Source organism: Condylostylus longicornis, unplaced genomic scaffold (genome assembly GCF_029603195.1).
Source record: "Condylostylus longicornis isolate FDR11 unplaced genomic scaffold, ASM2960319v2 ptg000069l, whole genome shotgun sequence".
NCBI classification, from domain to species: domain Eukaryota; kingdom Metazoa; phylum Arthropoda; class Insecta; order Diptera; family Dolichopodidae; genus Condylostylus; species Condylostylus longicornis.
Window position 1 is genome coordinate 279,669 of NW_026578037.1, and position 20,285 is coordinate 299,953.

The 20,285-nt window shown below is 26.5% G+C and overlaps 1 protein-coding gene across 5 annotated transcripts in view; it reads right to left on the reverse strand.

Moving 5' to 3' along the window:
• Positions 1-4,417: 4,417 nt before the first annotated feature.
• Positions 4,418-20,285, reverse strand: part of LOC129612343 (moesin/ezrin/radixin homolog 1) — a 100,337-nt gene continuing 84,469 nt past the window's right edge. For 2 of the 5 annotated variants that reach the window (XM_055525891.1, XM_055525892.1), the window contains 7 exons: positions 10,553-10,732; positions 9,977-10,105; positions 9,788-9,814; positions 8,883-9,649; positions 7,624-8,011; positions 7,218-7,427; positions 4,418-4,881 (listed from right to left, as the gene is read on the reverse strand). In XM_055525891.1, coding sequence (XP_055381866.1) covers positions 4,717-4,881; positions 7,218-7,427; positions 7,624-8,011; positions 8,883-9,649; positions 9,788-9,814; positions 9,977-10,105; positions 10,553-10,732 — 1,866 coding nt within the window. In that variant the 3' untranslated portion in view covers positions 4,418-4,716. Of the gene's footprint in view, positions 4,882-7,217; positions 7,428-7,623; positions 8,012-8,882; positions 9,650-9,787; positions 9,815-9,976; positions 10,106-10,552; positions 10,733-18,391; positions 18,552-20,285 lie in introns of those variants that run through there. The other 3 variants (XM_055525889.1, XM_055525893.1, XM_055525894.1) reach the window with 3 other exon arrangements.

Sequence of the window (20,285 nt, forward strand, 5' to 3'; positions counted from 1 at the left end):
AACGACTTTCATGAAACACATTGGCCCTACTAATATATTCATTTGTGTGAAATTTCAATACCACAGCTTTTACAGTTTCTGAGATATAGCCAAATAACTTTTGAAGTTGTATGGCAGGTACCAGAAGGAGCCAAGTAATTTCAACGACTTTTATCATACACATTGGCCCTACTAATATATTCGTTTGTGTGAAATTTCAATACCACAACTTTTATAGTTTCTGAGATATAGCCAAATAAATTTTGAAGTTGTATGGCAGCTACCCGAACCGGTACCCCGATCATGCCCAATTTAAATAGGGTTCTGGCACTTACTACAATAAATCATTTGTGAAAATTTGGTGAACTTAGCTCAATTAGTTTTTCAGTTATCGTGGGGACGGACGGACAGACAAAGCTAAATCAACTCAGAATTTGACGCTGATCAAAAACATACACTTGAGTCTATATGTAAGACCGTTATTTCTTAGCGTTACAAACGGTAAGGCAAATTTAGTATACCCTTCGAACATACGTTCGTACGGGTATAAATAGTATATAAAATATTCTTTTTCTTAATTTATAATATGTAATATAGATAATATAATAATTTTATATAGATATATAAAATTATTATATTTTATATATAATTTTATATATATATAATATAATAATTTCTAATATGTAATAATAAAATTATTTCAAATTCGTTATTAAAACTATCATAAAATTTAAAAAAAGTTTCGTTAAATTAATCTTATGCCAACATGATTACATTTATTTAAAAATTAAAGAATTAACATTGACAAAATTTTTTCCACTCTTTAACTTATATGACTTTATATGAACTTTTGAGTTATTGCAATTTGTTAAAATTATCATCAAACTTGACACTTTTCTTTTTTTTTGTAATTTTTTTTTTTTTTAAACATTTGGACGTTTTTTCAATAAAACGTCCAAACGTTTACAGAGACCAAAATTAAAAGTCAACTACCGGACGATTTGCAACCTAAAAACAAAATTTTGACGTTTAAGAGTTTTAGGCATTTATGATTCCCTGAATTTAATAAATAACAAAAAAAAATCACAAAATAATGGAATGTTATATAATTTTAACTTTTTATTGAAACAAAGAAAAAAAAAGTTATCGCTAGTGGAAACATTGTTTAAAAATAATTTTTATTATATTTAATTTATGTATATAGATTTCTTTTTGCTAAAACCTAAAAATATTAATTGATTGTATATAACTTAAAATGATTAATGGCTTCTTGTTATTAATGTACTTTATTTTTATAATTTTTGATTTCATATTTATTGTATATTGTCAATTTTAAGACATTGAATTTCATATACATATATTAAACTATTTTATTCAATAAAAAAACAAATAAACTTAAAGTTTGTAAATAAGTATGGTACCAAAGTTCACCATATTAATGTATATCTTATATTTATTTCTATTTATATTTTTTAAACATAAGTGAATACTTTTTAGTTTGATTTAGTATTTATTCCAACAATCCGTGACTTCAATAATGCGCTTAAGACGTAAAATTTTACAAAGCATCAAATTCCAAAAAGTTTACTAAAAGCTCTTGACATTGTACACTTTTCCAAAATGCGTTTTATACGTAATGGAGACGTAAAATAAAAGTAAATCGGGTATCGAAAAAATCGAGCACGCTTTTCTTATACCTTGTCATATAAATGTTACCAGAAATAATCGATAAAATAAACTATCATATATTTTCAGCAATAAAGCGCTAGCTATCAAGTTTTTTCCAAAATAAAGCATAAGAATGCTATTTTTCCAGTGGTGTGGTAACGTTTGTTAGTTATACAAAATTTAGTGTCATTTGTCATATTTCAAATTCATAAACAAAAAAGTTTTTTGAAAACATTCACGTATATGTTATTTTTAAAATTTGAAAAAAAAATGGCAAAAGAGCAGTAAGTTATACCTTAATTCATTAAATGTAATATTGATTTAACATTTAATTTTTGCAGTAATAAGAAATGGACCGTGGATAGGAAAAAATTATTGATTACAGTGAGGCTGAAATACGAAAGTGAATTCGTATCAAAACGTTTTAAAAAATCTACGTTATGGAACAAAATATATAATGAGATCCTTGAAATAGAACCTGATTTCCCATTCACTTCAATTGAATTATTTACAACAATATTTGCGAACACATTAATTTTTTTTAAATTAAAATTTGCACAGAACTTTAAATTGAAATTTTCAAACAAATGTCAAAGTTGTATTGATATGGTAAAAATTGTATTCCAAAATGTATCAAAAGCTTTAGTAGTTTTTTTTACAATGTAAAAGTATTGAAAGCTCTGAGACGGTACTAATACCGTATTAATACCGTACTTAAATCTTTTTTAAAGCATTATTGAAGTCACGGAATTTATTTTATGTTATTTTTTCATAGTTCATGTTTTGATATTAATGCACGTAATTGTACAACTGTTTTATTTCATTTATGTATGTACATATAAAAACAACGCCTTTACTCCGAAAAGTGCAACAATTTGAAAATGTGTGCAACCATAGATAAATCATATATTCCTTATATAGCTCAAAAATAAAACCATAAAAATATTTAATATTAATTATTTAATATAAACATATACATAGTCGATAATGGGAAATGTACTGTTTTAATCTTAAGGAAATGTTGCGTTTTTAAAATTGCAAGTGCTTGTTTTAAATTTGCAAGTTAACCTGTTTAAAAATTATGCACAAGTCAGTTAAATTTTATGTGTTATTAAAAGTTATACTATTTCTGTTCCCACTTTCTTATTTATTAAGAATAATATTTAATATGCATTATATCGTTTTTAAGTTCAAATATTGTATTTTTAATGAAACTTTTTTCTATTTTAAGCTGTAAAACGCAAAAACTACATGAAGTCATTTGTGAGCTTCTAATAAATTATTTAAAATATTTTTTCAAGTTATAATGATTAAAACTGAAATGGGGATATTATAATGTAATGATGAGTAGTAGATTTTGGGTTTTATTAAAATAAGAAAATTAAACTCGTATATACTTGTGTACTTTAAAAGCTGATCTTTTAGAATGAAACTGCGACCAGAATATGTTTATAATTTATATTTAAATTTTGTTTATAATTTTATTACGTTCTGATTTTATGATAAGTGAACGAATCTACCATTACGAAATATATATGCCAAAGATTACAATGTATGCTTCCTGAAATGATCAATTGGAATATTTTCCTATATAAAAATAGAAAATTGATTTAATATTGAAATAATATCGAAATAATATTAAATAAAATATTCAAGTATATTTCCCTTACAGTCAAATATATATTTGATTTTTTAACATTAGTCATGTATAGTTAAACAGAAAATGGTTTGCGAAACTTTTAAAAATTAGTAAATTGTATCAGTGAAATTTTTTTATATAAAAGATTATTTAGTATAATTAGGAACGAATTTAATATTTAGAAAAGTGAATAATGAACGTAATGTGTAGTTGTTATGGGTTTTTAACTGCATTAAGTTATTACTAATCTTAATAATTATGTACTTATTCTATTTTTTATAGTTACCTTATCGTAAGATGCAAATAAAATTTTTTTTAGCTTTTGTTTTCCGATTCCATTAAAAAAGTTATTTAATAAATTAAATTCAAATTTGTGACTTAATATTTATCTTAAAAAAAAAAGTATTGAAAATATTTTGAAATGAATGCGGAAGGAAAAAAAATTTAATTAGTTTTACTTGATAACTTTAACTTTAAAAGTTATACTTTTGATATCAAAGTTCCGTTATTCCTATTTTTTTCTTCTTGGTTCAATGATAATTTTCATTACTTTAATAGTTTACTAATCAGTTGTTTAATAATCAGTAGATAAACTTTGCAAGGTTGACTTTACGCTACACAATATGAAAGAAAAACCAAAAAAGGTCTTTGCATAATTAAACATTTAGCAAATACTTTAGCATTAACCGGACTTTATTTAGAGAAATAATTTTGATAACTATTTATTTTGAATATTAAAAAAAAAATCATGTTAACAGATTACTTCTTTCGATTTAACATAAAAAGTATTAAAGTAATTTTTGTTTTTATATTCATTCTTACATAATATGTATACTTTGTTATTTTGAATAATTTTATTAAATTAATATTAAATTAATAAAAAAAACATGTAATGAAACATAAAAAATAAATCGATACACATTTTTACTATATTAATGCAGTTTACTTAAAAAAAGTTTAGTTAGAAAGGTGAAATTTTTGAAGCTTCATAAACTTCTCATAAATGATAAGAGGAAATTTTCAAGTTTTCTTTTCTTTTTTCACCGAATAAGAAGTAAAATTTGATACTATTTAATAATTTTACAAAAAACTTCATAAAGAAAATTCAGAAGTGAATTAAAAATATTTCAATTTGAATTCATAATAAATTCAATATTATTTCAAAGATATGGTTTATTAAATTGACCAATATAAATATATACATTTTTGTTACATTTAGTTGAATTTGAGCTTTTATTTTCAAAGCCTTTAACATTTTAGTTTATCCTCAAAACTCAAATGAAAGTTACAACAAAAGCAAAATTAAACTATAAAAAATTAGATGTTTTAAAATTATTAATTTAGTTTTCGTTTGTTTAAATCAACATATTTTTCTTATGAATTCTATATAACATTAGGGATTTTTGCTTGCTTGAATGTATTCTCCACATTTACATGTTTTCAAATTGATCTACACGGCGCTTTGTGTTTCCTTTTCTAATTTCACGCAATGTTTTATATTTATCACGGCCTTGGCGAACATTTTCCCGATGTATTTTGTCATTGACAGTTTCTTTTGTTTCATCCCTAGATTGTGCCAAATCTTGTTTTAATGCCTAAAAATGGAAAAGATACATTATTTTTTTTTATATTTTTTGCAAATTATAAAAAACAACTGTTAATAAATTCTTAATAAACTGAACACTGAAAAAGATCATAAGGAAACAAACCGAGTAAACAATGACAGTTAAATACAACTTATGTTTAATATGCTCAACATGTATACACTTGTTCTACGTCCTACATTTTGAATATTATGAAATTGACTTTTAGGCCCGAACCGAATGAAATTTTTGACAAATATGAATTTTTGGTATTATGGTTAGCGATCTCGCTTAAATTTTGGCGAATCAGCTGTTAAATCTGTCGAATGAAAATTCTGTCTGATAAGCTGGGCGAATGAAAAATCAAATTAATATATAAATGTGTTTTTTATTGGATATTTTAGCGTAAAACGAACCAAAAACAATTCGAGCATTTAAATAAATTAATAGACAACAATCTCATTGCTAAAGGGTAGAAAAATTCAATTATTTTTGCAAAAAAACAAATGTGGTGTAATATGTGGTGTTAACCTTATTCTTTTTTGTTAGGTTTGCAGACGTCTTGCGGTAGCAGCATTTTGGGTCATAATTTAAAATATCGTTCGATTCGCCTAGTCCGTTCGATTCGCCTAGCCATTCGCTTCGCCGAATATAGTAATGGTATTAGTTTTTAAATTACTTTGGATCGACTATTTTGAAAGTTTTTGAAAGACAGAGAAATAAAACAAAACAGATTTATATTAACAACTTTAACTTATTATATTAATTTATAAATTGTTAATATTTATCTATTTTAATAATTTAATTTTTTTTTCTTTTGAAGCGATTTTTATACATATTTATTATTGCTACACAGAAAATAATGTATTAATACTGAAATAAAGTAAAAAATCTTTCTTTTTTTTCGAAAAATTAAACTTTCAGAAGGAAATTTCAATTTTTATTTATTATTAATTAATATTTATTCAAAATCTTTTTGCTAATTTTTAAACTATGTATTAGTCGGTGTTGACAAAAATATGTATTGGGATCGATAGGTCATGGACAAGATACATCTAGGGTTTTCTATAAGAACATGATAACTATATTTTTGGCAGGAAAATGTTATGAATTCAGTATTACTTAAAATTCTCTTCCTCATTTACATTAAAACATTAAAGTTATTTTTTATTCGTTCGGGATATTTAACACAACGGATTATATTAAATTATAATCTTAGAATAAATAATTTAATCTTTGTTAATTATCCCGAGAGCCCGTATTTCTCTTTTCGAATATTATTATAATGTATTGGCTCCATTAAATTGCGTAATTTTATTAGACTAAAGGACAATATAAATATTTTTTCTAAAAAATTGAGAAATTTTCTTTTGAACTTGATCTATTTAAAATCGAATCTTTCGCTAATATTATGCAATAGTTCATAGGTTTGGCTAAATTTTTAAGTTTTTATAATTTCCCCTAAAACAATTTTTTTGATATGATTTATTTTGTTAAATATTATCAAAGAAAATAGTTATAATTTGCAATGTAATAATTTTAAATAGTTAGATAAAATAAGGTATCTTTGCTGCTTAATTATAGCCAACTGAAATCAATGTATCTTGTAAATGTAGGAGTTTTTAATTTTTTTTTTTTTGGTTTTTAACCCCACAACTAATTGTAAATAATGATTTTAATGCATTATATTTCGTTCGTCACTTGACGTTTAGATCAATAGAACAAACTTTTTACTTATTTTATTATTTTTGTTTTCCTTTTGAATACTGAAATTTGTATTGCTATAATTAACTTATACTTTTTACTATTTTTCATATATGTGTACTTTTTCTTTTTTGAATTTTAATCTTAGATTGCAAGGATATTTAAAAATGCTTTTTGATGCAAAAAAAAGTTTTTTCAGTAGTTTAGAAAAAAATTCTTGAAAACCATTATATGTATATCATGTTCTTCCTGATAAGACAATATTGTACATATGAAAGAATACCATCTGGAAACTTCTCAGGAGAGCAAAATCAACTGTTTATTTTTATTAGCTTTTAGTTTGTAAAAGCAATTAAAACAATTTAAAATAGGAATAAATACCAGAAACTTGTTTTTTGATAATTAGAGCTTAAAAGCTTTGTTCCGGCGTGGATGTTTCATTGTATTTGAGAATTTTTATTACAGTAACATTTGCATACATTTTCGACTTTGAAGGTCTACCATATTCAGTAGTAGAATTCTAAATCTATTCAGCAAATTTATTGTGTGTTTTCCATAATATAATGGACTTTTTTGAATCGAATTATTAACGAAGATTTTATTCAATAAAAATCGAGCTCCATTATGGTGAAACCTACAGTTACCTTCAATTGATCGTGAAGTCTTTCATTTCTTTCGGCTAATGTACGCCTGTCCTCTATAGGATCCTTAATGCCTTCATCAGTATCCAGATCCCGTGATACATCACCATTGCCTTCACCATTAAGTAGCTCATTTTCTTCATTTTCGTCTTCGGCAACATGATGATGTTGAGGTGTTGTTGAAACGGCTAGCAAAGCTGCTGCTGCTTCGCTCTGCAAAATTTTCAATTTTTTATCATTTATCAAAAGACTAAACTTCTAAAATTAAAAGCGTGAACCATAAAAAATAAACCAGTTTTCCCATTTTATATAATTTTGAATAAATAATTGTAATATAAAGCTAAAATTGATGATAAAAAAAAAACTTAAATAAAAATATATTGTTAATTAAATAAGGAATATTGATTACCTGTTTACGACGAGCTTCCTCAACTTCGGCTTGTAATCGTTTTGTTTCATCATCCTTAGCATTAACTTCTTCTTGAATGCGTTGAACCTCTTCCTGTTTAGCACGAATTTCATCTTCTAATTTAGCTTTTTCGGCTACCTCCATGTTCTTGGCTTCTTCAAGACGATTTAGCATGGCCTGTAATTCCTTTTGACGCATTTCAAGCTCATCTTTAGATTGTTGTAATTGTTTTAACTGATCTTCTAAACGACGAATCATATCTTGAGCTTCCAACAAATCTCGCTGGGATTTTTCCATGTCTTCCTGCATCTGCTTTAAACGATCTTCATACTCCTGCTGTTTTTTTTCGGCACGCTCTCTGGCTGCTAATGCAATTTGAAGTTTTTCCCTAAACAATGAAATGTTATAGAATTGATCATTCTAATTTGCATAAACGACTGAATACAATTTGAAATTTCATGTATGTATATCGAAAACTTCTGAAGAAGAATAAATCTTAATGTAGCTTTAAAAATTCAAGCTTTTTAATAGCTCAAGTATTAATCTTTAAAACCTTGAAGAAAAAGAACACATCTCTTATTATCAACGTGTGTAACACTTTGTTATCATTTTCACAAGCTTGGAACAAAAAATTACATTTTTATTACAAAAAGTTGAGTTTGCTATTTTTGAGTGACCATATGAACTCAAGGCTCTTACTCACGATTTTGATATTGTATGTTATTTTGAAATTTATTTTTAATAATTTAGAACCAAAAGTATTGATTATTAGTATGTAAGTATGCAAATTCAGCATATCAACAGCAAAAATACGTTGAAATTCAAGTAGTGTTAATATTATTATGTATGTATCAAAAATTATGTGTTAATATAAAGGTACAGTTTTAAATGCATACATTATTTTAATTTTACTATGTCGTTCCAGCCGTCTGTGCATCTGTTTATAAAATTTCAAAAGCCAATAGATAATAAGTGAAAATTTAATATAATAATGGACATTTGCGAATAGCTGATTTTTTTAGCATCAAAATCTTGCAATTTATTCTCCACTACCATCTTGAAAAAGCATAGAAATTTAAAAAAAAAAAGCTTTTTTTTGATGAGCTATAGTTTTGAAAATATAAACAGTTTTTGAATTCATAATAGGAAAAAAACGATCCTCTTCCACCGTAAAATGACAGAGGTTAACATCATTTCCTAAACCCGTTTTTTACATTTTACCTTTCTCAAAACCATTACAAACCCGTGTTACATTTTACCTTTCTTGTTGCTTTGCATTTTTCTCTTCTCTGGCTTGCGCTTTCATTTGTTGTACATCTATTGTATCTGGCTTACGCCTTCGCATGTATAATTCATGGTTTCCCATGCATAACGCTAATATCCTTTTATTAATTCTAACACGTGGAGCAAAAAATATAAAGTCTGGAGCTTTTTTATCAATTGGTTTAATTATAAATTTGCGATCAGAAAATGATATATTACGAATTTCAGACCATGGAAAACCAATTTTCGGTGTTAATTTATCGTCTCGTTCATATATGTTTAGGCCCAATGCATCAACACCCAACCACAACTCTGTGCCTTTCTTATTGCGTATTTCAAAATAATTAACTCCATACATTTCCAAATCTTGAGCAATCTTTAAATACTCCATCATTGCGTCTTCGCGTAACATTCCACGGTGTTCCTGCCACCATGTTACGATGGATTGTTCCCATTCTTCTTTCGACATTTTATGTTGATCAATAACACGTTGTGGCAATAGACGATCATTTGCAAGAAATCCAGGGCTATGAGTTGTTTTTATATAATCCCCATGACGTGCCTGAACTGCGTAAGATGCTAATAATACGGATGTTTCTGGTGGACAATATATTTCATCAGATAAAATGGCATTCTTAACTTGCAAGTAAAACAAACGTAGTGTAATATCTTGAATTAACTCTTCGGCTACATCTTCAGGATAAAATTTTGCACGGAATTTAAATTGCAAGGGGTTTTCTTTTTTAACATCCTGATTCATAACCTAAACAAAAACAATTTTTTTTTCAAATTAATCAATAATAATTATTAGATATGTATGTACAAAAGTAAATATTTTATGTATTGTTTTTTATTAAATTAGAATTTTGTTTCTTTGATAAGGCTATATATCATAAGTTACCCATATTGAAAACGGCATTGATCCTGTCTGAATGTTTAGTACATTCAGAAAGTGAAAGCATTTAATAGAAAAAACATATATATATAAGCTCTATACATACAAAAATATAATCGACGCTATGAAATAATTAATAATTTTTTTTTCATAGAAAAAGGATTCTATGTATTTCCTCGAAAAAGCAAGACTCACCATATCTTCAAAATCACTATCAGATTGCTCTTCTTCACAAGTTTCGAAGGATTTTTCTTTTTGCTTTTTATCAACATATTTTTTGAGCTTTTTGACTTTTTTAACAACTCTTAAGAAATTATTTTCGGGCTAAAGAAATTTTGAAGTAATTAATTAAATGTCAGTTCTTTTCTACATATATGAATGTATTTCTTTAAAATTTTTTAGTTTTAAAAATCAACTTTAAATTGTCTTTAGTGATAACAAGAAAAGTTTGAAAAGAAAACTACTTATGACGAATTAGGAAAAGGAACAGATTTGATTTTATATTGTTTGAATATGCACAATTTTATATTGGAAAATAGCAATACCAAATTAAAAACTGTTATTTAAAAAATAAATAATACGCATAAATAATTATTTAAGAAATTTAATATACCAGCAATAATAATTGGTATCGAATAAATATAATATATGTATATATAACATAGCATAATGCTAGAAAAATTAAAAATTGTAAATAGCCTAGAATGGTATAAATTCGTTTAGGTGCAATACGATAATATAAAATTATGCGAAGAAATTTAAAAATCTTACTTTTTTATAAAGCTTAATCCAGGTTAAATCACCTTTGGAATCTGTATATTGTAATCCAAAAAACCAAACTTCTCTCAGGCCAATTGTTTTGACGACTTGATCAAATAATTGTTTACCTGTTGTAGTTTGCTGAATTGCGAATTCCAATTCAGCATCCATTGTTGTAACACGTACATTCAGCTGAAAAGATTTTACATTGTTTTATTTTTATATTTTTTTCAAATAATCATACATAATATTGTGTTTATTTTTTAATGCAAAATTTTTGATTTGGTTTAAATTCTGTTATTTTAAAAGTAAAAAGTTATACTGCGTGTTCTGATTCAAAACAGGAAATTTTTGGTTTTTGTAGGATGTATTTAAAGATAGAAAGGATAAACTGTGTATATATGTGTGTGTACATAAAAGAAAAGATGTACTTGAGAACATTTTAATTCTGTTGTCTTTCTTTTCCAGTTTTTGGACTTTAAGGTTGTATGTATACATATTACTTCCTAAAGATATTTGTTTTATATTTTGTTATTTTTTTGAAAATAAAGGAGGTAGGGTCGACCTATTCACATTGTTATTAAACTACTCATAATTTATTTTACACAATTTTTTACTTTTCGAAATTTCAAATGTAAAATACAATTTTTAAAAATTTTTGTTTGGAAATATGATCACCAATTGTATAAGATTTTGCTACGCTTCCATTCATGTATTGAAAACCTAGCAGTTATATCTGAGAGATAGTTATAATCTGTTACTTAACTGTCATTTAAAAACTGATAATTTATGTTTAACATCTTATTCTCATAGTAGAAGTGGATTTGCATGACAAGACAGTAACAAATCTAGTCTAATATTATAAACAGTGTTAGATTATTTATTTTAAATTAAAATTTTTCATTTTAAAATAAATTAAATTATGCGAAAATTGTCAAAACGTGTTCGACAAAAAATATGGTTATTTTTTGTGACATTGACAATTATTTTTTATTGACATTTTGCATAGACATATGTATGTATTTCAAGAAAATAATCGAAAATACATTTTTTAACATTCCTTAAAATGAGTAATTTTGTTTTTTAAAAGATTCGGTGCTCCACTGTACTTAAAATAAAATAAGCGGTAACACTATTTAATTCACGTGTTGAAGTACATATCTACATAGAATACGATATCAATATTTTTGTTATTTCGAGCAATAAGCGATAGAATTTTTTTTGCGTTATTTTTGTTTTGTTATGACATTAGCTACTGAAAGTTTACTAAAAATGGTTTGAAAAGTTACATCCAAAAATGTAACTACTATATATTACAGTATTAAAATGTTAACATATTTTTGTATAAAAAATAAGATATATGCTTTTTACCGACCGTATTGTGTAAACAATAGGTAGGTTATGTGATGGCAACAAATTTTGCATATCGAGTTTTCGGTGGGAACGTACTTCTCCATAGTAGGGAAGTGTAAATAAACTATTTTTAGCAACCTGTCGGTCTGTCCGTCTGTCGGTCTGTGTGTGCACGCGTGTATCTCAAGTTCGGCTGAACCGATTTTGATGAAATTTTATATGTAAGTTTGTTTCCACCATGGCACGGATCGATCAACTTTTGGTATATATCAGGCCTCGGGAACTGCACTTTTTAGCGGGCCTGTTTTACATTTTTGAACATTTTGAAGAAAATATTCAACCAATTTACTTGAAATTTTATATATAAGCTCAGCTCGACCGTCCGCAAAAATTCGTATGTTTTGGAAGAAATCAAATTAAACGGACCAAATATACATTTTTGTGTATATAAAGAGAAATAATCAACCGATTTCATTGAAATTTAATATATGAACTCCTCGTATTAAAACAATGAACATATAAACTTTTTGGAAAGATCAGGGCTCGAAAACGGATTTGCGGGCCGATTTTACATTTTTCACCATTTTGAAGAAAGTATTCAATCGATGTACTTGAAATTTCATATATAAGCTTTGCTCGATCATACGCAAAAATTCCTAACTTTTGGAAAAAATCAGGCTTCAGCAACTGGGCTTTTACTACGGGCCAAATATACATTTTTGTGTATATAAAGAGAAATAATAAACCGATTTCATTGAAATTTAATATATGAATTCCCGTATTAAAACAATGAACATGTAAATTTTTTGGAAAGATCAGGCATCGGCAACTATAGACGTTTACTACGGGCCAAACATACACTTTTGTGTATATAAAGAGAAATAATCAACCGATTTCATTGAAATTTAATATATGAATTCCTCATATTAAAGCAATGAACATATAACTTTTTTGGAAAGATCAGCGCTCGAGAACTGATTTGCGGGCCGATTTTACATTTTTCACCATATCCACAGAAAAAATTGATGGAATTTCTTGAAATTTGATATTTGAGTTCTGGTTGTTACCGAAACTAACTAGCGAGCATTTCAGGGAATTCGGGTAGCACAAAGCGAAACTCTACTAAGAGCCAAATTTACATTTTTCTAAGTATGTTAACTATAAGCTTACTAATGTCCTAAAAACTGGAAAGAAGTATTTAACAGACATTTTTATAATATTCTGTAACACTTTCATTTAACTAGACAATACACAATGCGGTCGGTTATCTGACCACATCAGATTTTTTTAATTTCGGTGTCAGAAAACTGAATAAGTTCTCTTATCTAGTTTTGAACGAATTAAAACACTCATTTCACTTATATGAATATAACCAATATGAAAAATTGAATATAAAATTTACTGTAATTTAATACCTGCAGATGTTTTATCTTCATGACATGACATATCTTTATTGCTAGAAAATTTGCCTTCTTAAAAAATTTTATGATCTCGAGAAATGAAAACTATTAATATCTCATTTTGACAGAAAATTTTTTGGAGCAATTGGTTAGTTATAATAGTTTTTAAGGGTTTTTTTTTATATAAATTACTGTAAAAATAAATATAATTTTTTTCTTGCATCAGAAAGTGCTTAAAATTCCAAGTAATACTGCATTTATAATTTTTTTTTTGCTAAAAAATAGTTGTCACGTTCTGCGTGAGCAAAGCTTATATATGAAATTTCAAGTAAATCGGTTGAACACTTTCTTCAAAATATTCAAAAATGTAAAACAGGCCCGCTAAAAAGTGCAGTTCCCGAGGCCTGAAATATCCCAAAAGTTGATCAATCCGTGCCATGGTCGAAATAAACTTACATATAAAATTTCATCAAAATCGGTTCAGCAGAACTTGAGATACACGCGTGCACACACAGACCGACAGACCGACGGACCGACAGGTTGGCAAAAATAGTTTACTTACACCTTCCTACTATGGAGAAGTGCATTCTCACCAAAAACTCGATATGCAAAATTTGTTGCCATCACATAACCTACCTATAGTTTACACAATACAGTCGGTAAAAAGTAATAGGGTAAAATGCCCAGCAATAAATTCTCCACCAGTACTGAACTCTTATGATTATTGAAACAGCTGTAATTAAGCATTTTGTTATAATGTTCTCTGAAATTTTCATTTTTATTAAAAAGAATTTTTCCTTTGAATTTTGATATGTATAATACATTAAAACATTGACTCAGTTTGTATTTGTAATTGGAAGTATTTAGCAGTTGCTTTTGTGCGATTAAGATTTTTCCAATTTTAAAGTGTATTTGGTAAAAACGGTGAATTATTAAAATTAATTTAATTGTTAATTCATTATATTGTAGCGAAGGTAAGTATTTTATTATTTCATAGTAAATAATGTATATTTGTAAAATTAAAAAGGTTAAATATTTATTTAATATAAATTACTTAATTATTAGGAAGCTCCTTATTGGTTAGAAAGATGGTAAATTTCAATAATAAACCGGATACAAATTGTTACAGGAATGTTAAAAATATTAGAATATCCAGTATCGAGCCATTGTTCATATCGAGAAATTGAATTATATTTTTTAAAATAAAAATTTTGGTGTTTTTTATTTATGTACTGATAAGAATAAAGCACTTATTATTATTATTAATTATGTTATCAACGATCAATCATTTAAATTCGTGTTTTCTATTGATTAATATTGGAATTTTTTTTTTTTGAACAATATAATATTATTTATTTTGATTTTTTAAATAGAATTTATGTCCCATATTTCGATAAATACTGTTGTGGTCATCTTCACGGTTTAGTTTAGAAATTTTTAAGAAAGATTTAAAATTTTGTTTCCTAAAAATCTTTAACTAAACCCGAAGATGACCATAGCAGTAATGATCGAAATATATGACATGCAATCTATTTAAAAAATTAAAATCAATAATATATTGGTCAAGAACATAAAAACCATTTTATTATTATCCATAAATAACATACACAACTTATATTCAATCTCTAACAGACATTAAAAGTTTCGCTTAAGTTTATAAGATAACTAGTCTATTTTTTTTATCAATGTATTGAACACATTACTTATGAAAAAAGAGGAACAAGTTTGCTTTGTCAAAATAGATTTATCATGTTAAGTGTGCGATTGCAATAAAAAAATCGCTGAAATCAAAAAATAAAGACTTCATCATGTAGTAAGTAAGTAAAACTTTTAGTTTTGTTAATAAATTTCCAAAAAATTACATAAAAAAATATATTAATTATGTTTTAACCCTTTTGCACACACAAAAAGAAACCTAGAGAATAGGATACCCGAGGCACCCGGGTAACTCATACATTTTGCATTATAATTTACATTATTTTAATATCAATTAAAAATTAAATCTAACGGGAAATCTCATTTTATTATTCTCAATCAGCTTAAATTTCTCCGATTTGATAATGCAAATACCAGAGTAAGTTCTTTACTGAATGATAAAACTGCAGATATTTCAGATTTGTTTATTATGTTAAAAGCAAATTAATATGCAAATTACATTTCATTTGATTGCATTACAATTGATGAGTAGCTTTTTCCGTTTAGAGGACGTACCAGATTTACGTAGTATATATCCTCAAAACCTGCAATAAATTATTATTACAGCGAATTAATTCACCATCAAATTCTCAGATCAAATTTGTGAGGGATTCTACTGTTCGTATACCAGTTGTGGGAAATTATATTGCTTGTTTTAACACACCAAACAAAACAAAGCGCAAAGCAAAAAAAATCTTGCTGAGATTGTAATGTTCCATCATGCGATGAATAATCGCTTACTATTACAAAATGTGCAAATTGTATAATATCTAAATAAAGAATAATATAATTATTATAATAAATGCATTTAAAGAAAATATTTTTGAAAACTATCTCATACTTTCCATTTTTCACACTAAATTCTATAGGTACCAGGGTACGACAGGTGCCCCTAAAGAGGTGTACTTTTAAAAACCAACAAAAAAAAAACATACTAAAACGACACCCAAGTAAATTAAAATTATAATAATCTATGTGTAACAACCGGAATACTAGCGAACACAAAGGTTAAAAAGCAGGTGTCTATAACTTGTAAGTTCTCATGACTCTTTACTGGGCACAACACTAATAAACGAGTGTTTTTCAATTTTCTTAATTTTCTTTTTTACAGGGCGATTTAGAAAGCTGTACAACGGCATATACCATTGGTTAGAGGGTCAAAAATGGGTAAAATTTTTGTTCTGAATTAGCTGCTAAATCTCCAGGGTTCCCGAGTTACAGGAGTTTCAACAAACTTTCACGAATTTTCAACTTGTTCAAATTTTTTACCTTCCGTTCTAAAAAGAATAGAGCCTTCAAACAAACAGTTTTTCAAAGGCTTAGCGCTTAAAATCTACATGTAATTTCTTTTTATTTTATACGCTTTCGGAATATCAAATATTCGAACTATAGGAAAAAAAAAAATGTATTTATAAGTGCCCTGATGTCATAAGAAAGTTTAGAGATTTAAGAGAGAAAATTTTAAAAAAATTTAAATGTAGCTACTTACATGCCTCACTAGTTTCAGACATAATGACAAAAGTTTATAAATTTCAAAGTTTATAATTTTTTCAAAGCAATAAGAAAATCTAACTTGCAATTAGGTTTGATAGGTTTTTATTCTTTGAAAGATCAAGTAATTAGAAATTTTCAGGCGGTCTTATATTTTAAAATTTAATGTTATGTTTTTTTTATTAATGATAGCACAAATTTAATACTGCAAATATTACTAAAGTTCATTTACAGTTTTTTAAGGAAAAACGCGCTACAACTTGTAGAATAGATACAAAAAGCATTTGTAAAACTTCATAAGATCTGCAAACTTGAACTCAACTGTCATTATATAAAAAAGGTTATGTTGTTCATCTTTATATTTTTTAAAAGTTTCTTTATTAAGTTTTATTTATTTTTTTTTTTAACAAATAACAACTATATGTGCGTTCTAATTTCGGTATACGTTGGCATATCCTAACTTTAACTTATGAAATTAGCAAATCGTACGTTGTCATTTAGGCACATATGTTTTATGATGCTTAACACTAGAGTTGGAGGACTTTGATATATTTAACCATCGATGTTTTCGAGTTATCGTTGCAAAACTATCGCGATATATCCATAGTTCTTCAATATGTAAACCGGATATAGTAACGCACTCGCAACGTGCCTTTGATGTGTGCCATGATATATCAAATTGAAAAAAAATTATGAAATACTAAAACTCAGAACAGAATTATTTTAATTTGAAAATTTTTTAAAGTAATGCCCCAATATCAATGCTAAAATGAAAATCGAATGGCGATAGCAATTAAGCTTAAATTCAATATTCAAGAGATATGAGTAGTAAATTTAAGTTTGAAATTTTTACATGACTATTAAAAAACCTTTTCATTTGATAATTCCATAGAAATAAAAAGCATAAGCAGCTCAAACGAACATAACCGGAAAAAAAAGTAAGAATTTCAAAATGCCTTTTTGAAATGTCTGTATATACATAAAAATTATTTCGGAATTCCGAACGTTTTAAGAACAAATGCAATTTTTCCATGTTATATTATGATTTATACATATAAGACTTAAAATTCAAATTTTTTCTGTTTTGAATTTTTTTATTTTGGAATGCAATTGCAACTAAAAAATCGGCTAATTTTATTTAAAATAGAAATTTATCAGTTCTCATTTTATTGCTAGGCACCATCTAATAGGAAAAGAAACTTTTTTTCTTAAAAAAAATTTATAGAAATTCAAATCGAGGACTCTTTTTACTTCAAAACGTCACATTTGCTTTTTAGTGGTTTGACAAAAAATTGATTTTATAAATTTTCTAATTTATTTATTCTTTCTGATGTAAATCTAATTATGTAAATGTTTTTTAGGCTAGTGATTTTTATATATATGTATGAGATAAGTATGTAAAGCCGTACAACATTTAGCAAATAAGGAAAAAAGGAAATAAGAAAAAAATTAATAGAAAAAACAAATGACAAATTTCTAGATCTATATACGATTTGCAATTTGCATATGTTTTTCCGAATGCAACACTTTAAAAATTGGCTGAAAATGAAATAAATATAATTTTCCATATGATCGAAGGTATTATTTTAAACATTGTAGTGCAATTTACACATTCTAAACACTATTTCTGCAAATGTGAAATGCAAGCAACGTAAAACTTATTAGTTGTTTTTTACTTTGAAAAAAAATAGTAATTTTTTTCTTATATGTATGTTTTGGTGTTTGAATTTGTTCTTACTATAATGAGAGACTGCCGCCCTAGTTCGCGTTAAAAGTTATTAAAATTGTTACTACTGTCAAGATTTTCTGATACTTGTTAATACCATCCATAAAACTCAAAGATCAAGATAATGTTATATTATTACTTATTACTTTAATTGTAATTATTAAAATAATTGTCACAATTGCTCACCATTTTGCTAATTTTAGTATTGCCTTCAATTAATACCACCATTTTTTTTTCAATGCAATTTTTAAATTGAAACAAAATATTTTATAGCAAATAAAATTTGTTTATATAAAAGTAATGTGCAGTGTAATGCTTTTTATTTAATACTGTAGAAATATGTGAAGAAGCCTTAAATGTAAGACATGAAATAATCTCTTTTTTTTTAATATTTCAAACGTTAATTAAAACCAGCACATGCGCGATTTGTAACAAATTTTATTTAAATGAATTTTATAGGCAGTATTAATGCATTTATAAATGCATTTTATAGGAAAAAAAAGTCACTTTAATTTATATTAAAAACTATACAAAAGTCTAATATTTTTCTTCATTCAATTGCCTGAAGTTTTGGTGATTCAACACTGTAAGACATACCGGTATACACTAAATTCCTAATGGGAGTTCCACAATATCTTTAGTTCAGATTAGTTTTTAGCATTAGCAATTATCAAGCGATAGGTCTTTCTGAAAATGCAGTTCTAACTTAGTACTAAATTGCAGCACATTTGTTTAATAAGAACTGCTTCAACTACAAAGCAGTGTTTTTAAAAATTCAGAACTGCAGTAGCAGCCATTTTGAAAACTACAACTGCAATTAAGATATTTCAGAAACTTCACGCAACATCGCATTTTTAATTTTCTAACTGCGCTAACTTAAATTGAATATTAAGCAAGATGGACGATGATGATATAGAAGATTTATTAGCGTAAGTTTAAACTCTTATCTCGATTTGCTTCTGTAAGATATTCGAATTTATAATTTTTAATTAATTTTTTCCTTAAATCCATTTTTTATGTCTAAAAAATAACAACTTCAATTTTGTACTATTGGTAGAACTGCATTTTTAAATATGACTTAGATAAAGATTTGCAAGAACTTTTTTACTACGACAAAACAAATGACAATTTTTTGCAGTTGTCAATCAATGCGAAAAAGTTTTTTTAGTTTTAAGTTAGAAATGCGTACGCATACTGCGTTTTCAGAAGAACCTGATATTTTTTGCTTTTCAATTTTATAGATTCGTATCTCGTACACAAAGTTTAGCGTACATAATTTTAAAATTTGCATATTTGTTTGTTTGTATCACAATAAATAATGATTCATTGAAGGTTTCGAAATTTCCTTCTGTATGTCCTAAAATGATTTTAACATTATTTTTGTATGAATAATAGAAATTTTAGTGATTTTGGCCGTTTCCGCAAATTAAAAATGCGCACAAAATATAACAAGAAGTTTGCATAAATATGCATTTGCACTGTAAAATTGAATCGTCAAGCGCCCACTTGAATATCTGTTCGTAAATGTAATATTTTGTCACTTACTGTAATTGCTTTTTAGCACTTTTCCGAAAATTTTTTGAAAAAAAGTGTTTATTAGTTTCATTCTGTCCGTCCGTCCGTCCGTCCGTGGACATGTTTACAAAACTCAATCTCAATTTGAGCTGAACCGATTTTGATGAAATTTTATATGTAAGTTTACTCCGACTGTGGTAGGAATTGATCAACTTTTGGGATATATCAGATCTTGGGAACTTGACTTTTTTGCGGGCCTGTTTTACATTTTTTCATTTAGAAGAAAGTATTCAACCGATTTACTTGAAATTTCATATATAAATTTCATTCGACCGTACGCTAAATCTTCTAACTTTTGAAAGATATCAGGCGTTAGCAGCTGGACGTTTAATACTAAATATACATTTTTGCGTATATGAAGTGAAATAATCAACTGATTTCATTAAAATTTCATATTTAAATTCTTCGTATTAAAACAATGAACATATATATTTTTTGGAAAGATCAGGGCTTGGAAACTGATCTGAGGGCCGATTTTACATTTTTTACCACATCTACGAAACGA